The sequence below is a fragment of the Euprymna scolopes genome, chromosome 43 (assembly GCF_053919585.1).
Source record: "Euprymna scolopes isolate OS-2025 chromosome 43, ASM5391958v1, whole genome shotgun sequence".
Taxonomy (NCBI): Eukaryota; Metazoa; Mollusca; class Cephalopoda; order Sepiida; family Sepiolidae; genus Euprymna; species Euprymna scolopes.
The window spans coordinates 24,448,531-24,461,093 of record NC_136524.1 but is presented as its reverse complement, the minus strand read 5'-3'; the positions used below and the strand labels follow the sequence as shown (position 1 = coordinate 24,461,093).

At 30.9% G+C, this 12,563-nt stretch overlaps 1 protein-coding gene across 1 annotated transcript in view; it reads right to left on the bottom strand.

Moving 5' to 3' along the window:
• Positions 1 to 12,563, bottom strand: part of LOC145268400 (voltage-gated delayed rectifier potassium channel KCNH1-like) — a 186,086-nt gene that overhangs the window by 138,042 nt on the left and 35,481 nt on the right. Inside the window, exon 3 of the mRNA XM_080123962.1 lies at positions 1,863 to 1,991. Coding sequence (XP_079980088.1) covers positions 1,863 to 1,991 — 129 coding nt within the window. The remainder of the gene's footprint in view (positions 1 to 1,862; positions 1,992 to 12,563) is intronic.

The window sequence follows — 12,563 nt, the reverse complement described above, 5'->3', positions numbered from 1 at the left end:
CTATGACCCCTGTATATAAGTCAATGAATAATTTCAATTAAAATAAAATACATAATAGATTTTATCTCCATCTGATGAAATCTGGGTGAGTGCCGCTAGTTATTAATATTTTCATTTATAGCAAGCAGATACCCCACTCTTTGCTTATTTTTAACAGCATCGTTTTATTTCCAAATAGTTTTAAGATTTAAATCTCAAAATTCGAAAATGCAACTTTAATTAAATGCTTTAATCGCTGATGGGCATTTTTTTTGTTGCTATTTCTTTTGTTGCTATTTTTTGTTACTGTTTAGATTTTAACTTATACAGGGTGGTCACGAGAAAAACGGGAAATTTGTCAGATGGTAATATATTTTTCAAAAGCGAGGAATTGTTTTTTTTCCTTTTTTTTTAAATTTGTTACTTTTTAACAAGTAACAACTGCTTCAAGACATTTTCGTTTCAAGTTTGTTACAATATTATCAAACTGATGCTTTGTAATCGTTAAAAAAATGATAACACAACTAGATAAAATATCTAGTCTGTCCTCAAATCAGATTTTAATTTTTGAAAAGAATAATCCTATGCCTTTAAAAGTCTGTCTCCATCCATAATTTTGAGAGTCAAGATTGAAGAAGCAAATAAATCAAACGCAATAAAATTTTTACAAAATAAAGTTTACACGCTCAAATTTCCCGCTTTTCTAGCGACCACCCAGTAGTATTGCGATTTATCCCGCTAAGTTTTACCCCTTTTTTTGTTGTTTTTGCACTACATCCTGTATGAGTTACGTTAGAGCTGAAAAAGGTTTTATTTTTGATATTTTGAGAATAAACAGTGTGCTTTGGTACTCTTAGAGTTGGCCGTATATAACGTTTTTTTTTTTCTGATATTTCAAAATACATAATTTGTGATCAACAGTTTTGCGTCTTCATCAGTAATGAAATCGGCGATAAACCCTGGGCATGTAGCAGAGGTTTGCAAGCGATCTTCTCAATGAATTTGTGTTCCAATTGATCGCCAAGGGGGCGATAGGTTCCACGATGTGAGACTTCCTCAATAGCCCTGATCTGTAAATGATGCGCCACGCCAGATACAATTGCGAATTTAGTTGGCTTTACTGGCGTCTCTTTATTACCACTATTTTGAGGAAATGACATGAGCCATAATTTTGGTTTGCAAAACCCAGCACGAAATCTGACGAAACTTCCAGAAATTTGCATATTGTTTTTGAAAAAGGACATTTTATTAATGAACTTCGTTGATGACGACAACGATATAAAATTGATGACGACAACGATATAAAAGAATAATATTTGCTATTGGAACAGTTGCAGAAACTCGCAATGAGGCGAGCGACCAACAGAAGATATTGTTGTTTGGAAGAAACAGCGAACCTTGCAGACATGTATATAATCAGGTTTCTCAGATCTTTTAACTTGTGGGGTATTTGATTCCAATTTTCAGATAATGTTAGGTAATCAGGAGAGAATACACACCATTTCGGAGCCTACCTTTTTCTCTGTAGACTTGTATATAATAAAGTCTATTGTTTTTTATTCTTTGTGGACTGATTCATTCCTGTACAGAGATAATTTCAGGTCGTCAGGAGAGAATATACACCATTTCGGAGCCTACCTCTCCCTGTAAACTTGTATATAAGGTTGGTGCAAAAATAATGTCGTTTTTGGTGTTCAAATTCATGTCAAAAGACATTATTTTTGTACCAACCTAATAAAGTTTATCGTTCTAATTTTTGTGAAAAAAAATGAACTTGTTGTTGTTGTTGTTGTTGTTGTTGTTGTTATTATTGACAACGATATGATGATAATAATAATATTGCAACAACAATGACAACAAAAAAGTGTTGCTGATGTGCTTACCTTTATTTCCATCTTCCTCCAGAGGTTGCTTTAGAGCAGTTATATCTTTAAATGTACAGAGCAATAATACCACCTCTTCTTTTTCATTTCGGACAGGTGCTATATGCAGTAGCAGCCATAAAGGTGTTTCTGGAAGTAAGAAAAATAAATAAAATAAATACAAAAAAACACTTAACAAATATATTTAACATGAGTTTACGAATGCAATGATGATAAATATGGAATGGTAGATCTATATTCAATCTATTTTTATACTGTTATGTAAATCTATTTTTATACTGTTATGTAAATCTATTATTATACTGTTATGTAAATTTATTTTTATACTGTTATGTAAATTTATTTTTATACTGTTATGTAAATTTATTTTTATACTGTTATGTAAATCTATTATTATACTGTTATGTAAATTTATTTTTATACTGTTATGTAAATTTATTATTATACTGTTATGTAAATTTATTTTTATACTGTTATGTAAATCTATTTTTATACTGTTATGTAAATCTATTTTTATACTGTTATGTAAATCTATTATTATACTGTTATGTAAATTTATTTTTATACTGTTATGTAAATCTATTATTATACTGTTATGTAAATTTATTTTTATACTGTTATGTAAATCTATTTTTATACTGTTATGTAAATCTATTTTTATACTGTTATGTAAATCTATTATTATACTGTTATGTAAATTTATTTTTATACTGTTATGTAAATTTATTTTTATACTGTTATGTAAATCTATTATTATACTGTTATGTAAATTTATTTTTATACTGTTATGTAAATTTATTTTTATACTGTTATGTAAATCTATTATTATACTGTTATGTAAATTTATTTTTATACTGTTATGTAAATTTATTATTATACTGTTATGTAAATTTATTTTTATACTGTTATGTAAATTTATTTTTATACTGTCATACCATTCTATTATTATACTGTTATGTAAATCTATTATTATACTGTTATGTAAATTTATTATTATACTGTTATGTAAATTTATTTTTATACTGTTATGAAAATCTATTATTATACTGTTATGTAAATTTATTTTTATACTGTCATACCAATCTATTATTATACTGTCATGTAAATCTATTATTATACTGTTATATAAATTTATTATTATACTGTCATGTAAATTTATTATTATACTGTTATATAAATTTATTATTATACTGTTATGTAAATTTATTTTTATATTGTTATATAAATCTATTATTATACTGTTATGTAAATTTATTTTTATACTATCATGCCAATCTATTATTATACTGTTATGTAAATCTATTTTTATACTGTTATGTAAATTTATTATTATACTGTCATGTAAATCTATTATTATACTGTTATATAAATTTATTATTATACTGTTATGTAAATTTATTTTTATATTGTTATATAAATCTATTATTATACTGTTATGTAAATTTATTTTTATACTATCATGCCAATCTATTATTATACTGTCATGTAAATCTATTAGTATACTGTTATGTTAATCTCTTATAATTTTATGTAAATCTCTTATTATATTGCTATGCTAATCTATTTTTATACTGTTATGTTAATAGATCATTATACTGTTATACTAATATATTATTATATTGCTATGCTAATAAATTATTATGCTGTCATGTGAATCTAATATATTGTTATGCCAATCAATTCACTGCCTGCCTGTTGAACTCTATACTGCAGGGCTTCTTTCCAGCTGACTTCAACCTGCTCGTTTTCAAGTCTAATGTAAACAATTTCTTGTTGAGCCGTCCTCTTAAATAATCAAATCCTATCCCATTTACACCACTACTGGTAATTAGAGTGTTATCTCACCAATCACCTTACACTCATTTTTTTTTTTTTTTTGGTAATGTTCACTCCAAACAAGGCATATTGCTAATTAGACGTAAGGGAGTATTATTGGAGACAATGTTTAGAGGAAGAGAATAAGAATATGCTTCACATTACATTTAAACTTTCGCATGGCTGTACAGTCAGGGAAGCTGGTAACAGGGAAGGGATTCCACAGTCTAACAGTTCGAGGGAGGACACTATTAGAGTAGAAGGCTTTCCGGCATCTAATGACCTCTATGATGAAGGAGTTGGAATTTGTTGCTAAATGAGTTTGTCAGGGATATGTATGTCGAGTGGGAGTGCAAGTATTATGAGTTCATCAGAGCATATTCTATTTAAATACTTGTAAAACAGGCCTAGGAATGCAATATTGTGGCGATGGGACAGAGATTGGAGCTTATCTGACAGTGCAGGACCTATTAGATTGGAGACTCTTTTTGTCCACTGTCTAAGATAGAGAGACAAATGCATCAGCCAACATGTAGCAAAAATATTCCATGCATGGGTGAGTTGTGGCTTTGTAGAAGTACAAGAGGGTCTCAGGTGTGAGTAATTTTCTAGCATGGTAGAGGGAACCCACTTTCTTTGCAGCAGTCTTGGCAGTAACCACAACGTGTAACTTCCACCTATAATCATACGTGGCACACTAGTAATCATTTCGAGGCACATCAATGCAATCAAACATTAATTGGATAGAGGAGAATTAATGAACAGAGATAAGAAAATGAAAAGAATGTATGAACGGAAAGATAGTATTATGAATGACTATATTATATAATAATAACTAGAAGGGCTACCCAGCGTTTAAGGGGGGTCAAAATTTAAAAATTGGAACTTAGTAGGCGTAAGTTAACTACGCACACGAAAATATACATTTATATGTTTAACTATGTTAATTCTAAACGTTTTTATATGCATATGAACTTAGTTTAAATGGTAGTGAATACCTTTGGAGAGCTGAATGTTTTGATTTCGATTCTAGCTAATTGCACTCAAGTCGTAATTTTCTTTTCTATTTATTTTTTTTTTTGGTCTCTCGACAAAAGGAGGGTGGACCTGTAAATTTACCCTTGTCTGTTCGTCCGTTTGTCTGTTCGTCTGCCCGCACTTTTCTCAATAACTACACCTTGGAATTTTTTGAAATTTTGCACAAACATTAAACATGATATGAGTAAAAAAGCAACAACAGATTTTCCGGGAAAACACTGGCTGCCTCCCTAGGGGTACCTTTCGGGTTAATATGGCTAAAATTGACACTTTTGTGCTTATTAAAAAAAAATTGATGTCTTGGATTTTTATAAAACTTTCTGAAAAGTTGTAACTAACTGATTTCTATATAATTTTGTTTGTCTATACTTCACGATAACTCTTGGGTGTGCCCCAGGGGCTTTTTTAGGGCTAATAAAAACACTCCATTTTTGGGACTATTTTACCATATTTGTCCAAACTTTTCTGTGTATGTCTATTTAGCAGTTTTGCATGGTGCTGAACTCAAAATTAAATATGTTAAGGCTTTGGGGACTTTTGGGACTAAATGGGTGAGGGGGGTGATGGACTTAGTCGTTTCTTTTCTTGCATTGTGCAGAACTCAAATTGACATACGTTAAGGCCTAAAACTGCACCATTTGTTCATTTTCACCAAGATTTGACATCTCCTAGGGACTTTTGGGGCTAAATAGGGAGGTGGGAGCAAATGCTGAACTTAGTCATTTTTTATGCCTCGTTCACTGTGTACTCACGGGGCCATGCATGCTTCACTTGTTTTACTTTTGAAAGCACTACTATATACCAGGTACAATATATTAATCAATAGACAATTGACTCTATAATAATAAATACGAAATCTGCATAAATTAAAATGTTATATTCAAGCATATCTTACAACTAGACGACGCCGGGTACCAGTAGATGAAACGTTGTCCACTGACTTGCTTTAATTAATTTAGTAAAACCTAGGTCACATAAAGCAAATAGAAAAAAATGAAGTTGCTTTTGAAGACATCTGTTATTCTTAGGATATTGAGCACTTTTTGATGTCTACATATCACTTTCTATCGTAGGCAAAGCCTAGTAGATTTTCTTGGATAAAATAGTATAAAACATATTCATGTTGGTTTTCTTGAGCAATGCGACCTTTTAACTTTTACTTCTTATTTGCTCTACTTCGAATATTGAGCACTCTTCTATTACTATATACGACTAACCAGATATGATAGTGTACTATTAAACTTATGACCTGCAAGCAATGCCGCGTAGATTTCCTCGTATGCCATGTGGCTAAAAGAAATGAGAGAATTCTTATATGAAATTACCTGTTGATAGCTGTAATGACTATTGGCCGAATCCCCTTTTGGTGCTAACGGCTTTGTTTTATATTTGAGACGACCAGTGACAAAGCTTTGGTTCTATTTAATACTAGCGGAGGTACCCGGCGTTGCCCGGGTGTTTGGAGGTGTGTGTTAAGCAAATAAAAAGAAAGAAAGTGGTAGTAAGGAGGTAGGCGGGCTCGAACCCGTACTGTGAAGGAGGAAAAGAGCATGAAAAAAATAAATAAGAAAAACATGACATCTTTGCTGTTGCTTCTATCGCCAAAATGGAAGTGACGAATGTTTAAATTAAGGCTAGTCAATCGAAAAGAAGGGATGACTTTCAAAAATATTGGCGATAAAAGCGACTCCTTCCTGTAAAAAAGTGCCCAGTTGAGGGTAAAAGAATGAATGTTTTTAGCAAATTTTTCGATATTTGTCGTCCGAGATGTCGAGCTTCAAAACGATACTGATCTCGTGAAAATCCGTCGCCTCTGTCGAAAGTTTTAGGCAGACATACAAACATACATACATACATACATACATTTAAACAGACAGGGGAGATTTATATTATATATTAAGCAGAAACATCCTGGTTAGTTCGACTGCATAACAGTGTAATCAGTATAAACACTCGCACATGTGTGTATAAAGTCCTTTTAATTTTCCTTTATTGATTAGTTAATAAAAACGTTACTCACAGGCAAGCAAGAAACCTGCGTATACGAAGACGATATAGTGTATAGTGTATCATGTGTATGTGTGTATAGTGGTTCACACACACACAGGTGAGAACATAACATTACGTTTACAATAACATTTTCATTGATAAACGCACTGATCTTATCGTATCTTCAGAATGAACTCGCCTTTTTGTTTTTGTTTGCATTTTATTTCTTCATTTATAGAATACTAGCTGTACCCGGCCACGCGTTGCTGTGGCTCAGTTTGTTAAAATGGAACACATGTGAAAGTAGAGAAAAGTTTGATTCTTTTTTTCAAGAGAATGTACAAATTATTTATTGTTTTTTAACAGATGTTAAGAAAATAAACAGAAAAATACTTCCATCATTAATTATGCAAAAAAATAAATAAATAAAATGTTGATTTAGTGTTTCAATGTTATGCTTATAAATTACGATAAAACTTGCTGAGTATGCGCTGTTTTACGGTTGTTGTAAAAATGGAACGGAAACTTAAATTTCGCTTCGTTTTAATCTTTCTTAATTTTTTAATTGTGCCCCCCGCCAAACGAATATAATCAAAACAGTAACATTCAACAATTGTACTTTATGTATATAAAACACAAAATATTTAAAAAAAAAAGAAAAAAAAAAAGAAGTTAATAACGAAAGGGAAATAATTCCATTTTTAAACGAAAAAGTCAGTTTGGTATATCTTTTTGTTATATTTTTTACATAAGTCCAGCTTACCATTCACATTGGAAATGTCGACATATATAGGTTGTCGGGTACGTTTACAACGAATAAACACTCCAATCTAGTAGATGTATCAGAATTTTTGTAGGAATTTTTTACACCCCTATCTCGAAACTGCGGATAAAATATAAAAATCTCGTAATTTCTCTTTTAAAAGTGGGTTGTTTATTTTCTTTATGGATTATTCTTCCAAAATAAACTATTAAAGTTGTTTTAAATTTTTTTTTTATTTTTTAAAACAGTAATGAATTTTACGAACTCAATATTTTTCAATTTTTAAACTTTAAAAATCTATCAAAATTTTTCTATTGATTCTACGATATTTTCAGGGTCAATGTGAAATTTTATGCTCTTTCCAATAAACCGAATATAATATTTTAGACAAACGTTTTTTTTTAATTCACGCCCCCCCCCATTTTCAAGTGTCTATTAAAAAGTAAATAATTAATTTACACACTAAAGTTTTATATATCACAAATTGGAGAGAAAAGATCAATAAGTAATATATTCAAATTTAAAACAAAAAAGTAGTGTTTTTTAGAAATTTACCTGTAAAGTTTGAAGTTTAAAACCTTTTTTTTTAAACCACGTTGTTTGTTTTTTTCTTTTTTTTTCTTATGAAACCTTGGCCCTTGCTCCTTTAATTGAAAAAATTAGGGCTTGAATTACATTTTTCGAGGAGTTATAAGCTTGGAAAGACAGGGGTAGAATAATTCACGCCTCCCATTTTGAAATGTCTATTAAAAAGTAAATAATTTATTCACCAAAGTGTCATATATCACAAATTGAAGAGAAAAGGTCAATAAATAATATATTCAAATTTAAAACAAAAAAAGTAGTGTTTTTTAGAAATTTACCTGTAAAGTCCGAAGTTAAAACCTTTTTTTTTTTTTTTAAAAACATGTTGTTTTTTTTTTTTTCTGTTTTTTTAAAATGAAACCTTGGCCCTTGCTCCTTTAATTGGAAAAAAAAATTAGGGCTTGAGTTACATTTTTCGAGGAGTTATAAGCTTGGAAAAACGGGGTGGAATTATTCACTATCTTTCATGAAATTTCTGACAAACCTACCAATCTATCCATGTTAAGAACGGCTTTCAGAATAGACACCCCTAACCTTGCCAGAATACCCGAAAAGCTATAAAAGTTGACGTGTCGAATGTGAACGATGAGTTGGACGTAATGTAAAAATGTACCGAATTTAAAAGGGAACGAAATTCAAATTTCCGTTCCATTTTTACAACAACCGTAAAGCAGAGCATTCTATGCAAATTTTACCTAACTTACTGTATTAATGCTATTTTTTTAAGCAAAAAAAAATATATGTATATATTTAGGTTTGGCTATAAATTCCTAAACTCATTTCACCCTAAATAATTTAGGTGACTGAAATAGGAATCTAATTGATTCTTTAATTTCCTGAATAGTATGCGAGAATTCATTTTTCTTCGAGTTATATCGAATTCATTAATATGGACTTTAGGGGCTTTTTTCGTAATGTTACTGTAAAAATTATTTTTATTGTTACAAATTACGATGCTTTATTTATATAAAAAAAGCAAAAATAAATTCTTGCGTTTTTTATTTACTACTGAAAACCATAACTTTAGTAAAGGTATTTTTTGTTTAAACAAAATAAAACATTTTCACCAAGAGTTAAGTAAAAATAATGAGTTCATTATATTTTGCGATCATTATTTGAAAAATACTGCGATTTTCATTAAAATTGGTTAATTTCCTGATTTTTGGTGAATTTTTAAGTAAAGGGAGGAGTCAAAATGTGTATACACTTTGAGCGTCGGCATTCATTTTGTGTGTACCTTCCATTTTTCGATGAATATTTGATAGGAAAGCGACCACGTGTGGTTAATTAAAATTAAATTTCAATCACATGGTTACATTATCAATAATCATGTGATTAAACCCATTGAAAATTTACCGATATTGTAAACACATTCTGTTTACATTAAGCCTGCAGTATTTTTTTAGTGATGCAATGTTGGCAACTGAGATTAAAAAAAAAAAAAACACGCGAGATCAGGAGAAAGAAATGTCCAGAAAACTTCTTTTTTTTTTAATCTTTTATCGTCTGAAATTTTCAAAAATCGCTAATTCGCCCCCCCCCCAACTCCATATTTTAACTTCCTACCATAAAAAATTATAAATATAGTATATTCAATATATAAAATGTTCCGTGTGTTTCTCACTATACGTTTCTGGAATTATATTGAAGCGGTTAGCTCCCCAGAAGGCTTACATATTTTATCAGCTAGTTTTGCCTGTTTTTTTCAGAGAGGGTATTTTTTTTTCAGGAAACAAATCATAAACTCAAGCTTTTTATAATAAAAGTTAAATTGAAATATACTGCAAATTAAACATCACAATAATGGTGCAACATATTTTGAAATTAGAAAAATAAAAAACAAAAAAACTTTGATTTAGCATGTTAAACGTATTTAGGTTGGTAGATAATTAAATTCTACTGTATTGGTATAAGTTTTTTTTTGCTGTTGTTTCTTGCTTTTTACAATTTTCGACTAAATACTTCTAAATAAAGCAGGGTTGCTTATTTCGTATTTTAAACTAAACTTCGGAGGTTGGAATGCCCCCCACCTACAATGCACTTGGAAAAATCGATTTTATAGCGAGATTTAAGAATGGTTAGCCGAAAAAAGGTAAAAACCAAAACAAATAATCAATAAATAATTGTTACCAAAGGCAATAAATGCTACTTTTTTTACTTACATGAATGAGTTTATTTTATGTTTTAAAGTATTTTCGAGCGCTTTTCTTTATTTTTTAATCTAAAATTGCGGGTGTGTGGGTGGGAAATATCTGCAGATTTTCTAGAATTCCCCGCTAAATTGCAAACGAAATCTCCAGATCTAGGAGGAAAACCGCTAAATTGGAAACACTGGTCACGTGACAGGAAGCGGTAATAAATAATTGTCCCTAAAAAAAAATGGCCTATCCGTACAAAGAAAAACACCTATTTATCATAGAAAAATTAAGTATAATGTTATAATTAAAAAGAAATATATAAAAACACACATGGATATAGTAAACATATTATACCAAAACGTGGAAGCCATCCGTCCAGTGGTTTTTTAGACAATTAACTCCGAACGAACCAACAGTTACATTTTTATATATATATAGATTGTTTACCTTCTTGAGTGGACTTCCTTAGAGTGAACAAAATATCAGCCAAAAGTATTTTAGATTTTCTCGCATAAAATAGTATAACGAAACATAGTGATGTTTGTTTTTCCGGGTAACGCGGCCCTAAAACGTAGTTGCTCTATCTTCTATATAAATAAAATGAACTTATTTTTTCCCGTGGGATTTTGACCTTAATAGGATTAAAAATCAAGATATTTCATGCAAATACATTATGCACAAACGGCAGAACAATATCTGAGGTTTGTTATAGGCTTATTAGTTCTCAAATTCCTCGATAATCTTAGATTTCTATACTTTTTCTGCTGAGAAGTCACGGCCAAAATCGGTTAAGATCAATGGAAGTGGTAAAATATTTTCTCTCTTAAAAATTCCTCCTCCCCCTGCCACCACTTAACACCGTTTGGAGATCGTTCACAAGGAACAGTTGAGAAGAGAACACCGGTTTGGCTTCGTAGTTCTATCATGTCAAGTGATTTAAAATCACTAAACTAGGCTGCAGTGCTCTGTGGCGTAGTGGTTAGGGTGCTGGACAATTCACATTATATTTTCACGTTCGCGCCGACCTACCATAGTGGTTTCTTTTTTTTTTTTTTTTTCCTAAACAACTGGAATGGACTTTTCTTGGTGGCCGAACTGTTAACGTTGCAGATTTTTTTTTTCTTTTTTTTCACACTTTATTTTCCTACTTTTACTCATGACTCCGGGTTTGATCCTTCCTACTTACCTACCATAACATTTTTTAAAACTCCCCCCCCGTCCCGGAAACAAAGACTCGGGCAACGCCGGGTACCCCCGCTAGTCTAGGATATTGTACTATTACTCTTGTGACCTTAAGAGTACATTTTCTCGTATAAAACAATATAACAAAACCCAGTGACATTGTTTTCCCGAGTTACGGCCTTTAAAGATACCTGATCTATCGAGGATATTGAACACTTTGGATTGACTAACTTACACTCCTTGCCATATATCATACTGTTTCATTGTCTATTTTGCTTGCGGCCAACACCATGTACTTTGTCTGGTATACAATATAAAAAAATAACAAAGAAATTCTTAATCCCGGACAATAATACACACTTGCTCTATCTAGGATATTGAGCACTTTTTGATTACTATGTACTAATTACCAAATATGATACTATATTATTAGCATTATACATCCTGAGCAATACTTAGTAGATTTCTTTGTATAAAATAGTATAGCAAAACAAAGTGATGCTGTTTTTTTTTCTGGGCAATACAGTTATTAAACATACCTGCTCTATTCATGAGATTGAGCATTTTCGATTGACTAATGTATGCCACTTCGATGCCTCCATTCAGTTTCGAAAGACAAAGGATATCCCCTGGAGGTGTAATTGTATGAAATTTGAGTCTAGAGGCAATGACAAGTTCAGGACGACTGGAAACAATGCCAAGATATGCGGAGAGCACATACAGCACCTGGAAGTCTCAAATGGTCACCCATTTAATACTGACCAGGCTCAATGTTGCTTAACTTCGGCGATTCAGCTGGAACCGGTGTGTCAACGTGATTTTACTGTATGTTACCCGATATGATACTGAAGTTTTACTCATATTGTTCCTGGGCAGCACCATCTACTTTGTCTGATGTTCGACGTAACAATAAAAAGGTAACAAAGTTATTTCTTGCGTTTAAACACATTTGCTCCACGTAGGATATTCAACACTTTTCCATTACTATATAGTTAACGAACAAGGAGCATATTCTATATTGTCAAACTTTCTATTCATCTGAATATAATTAAAAAGAAAAAATAGAAACACCTGTCAGATTTTTTTCTTTAATATCATTATGAGAAACTGAGGATCCGGAAATATATGATACATTTCCTATAGTTTCCTTCTGACATATGTTCGCTATTTTTGTCTTTGGTAATATTAAAA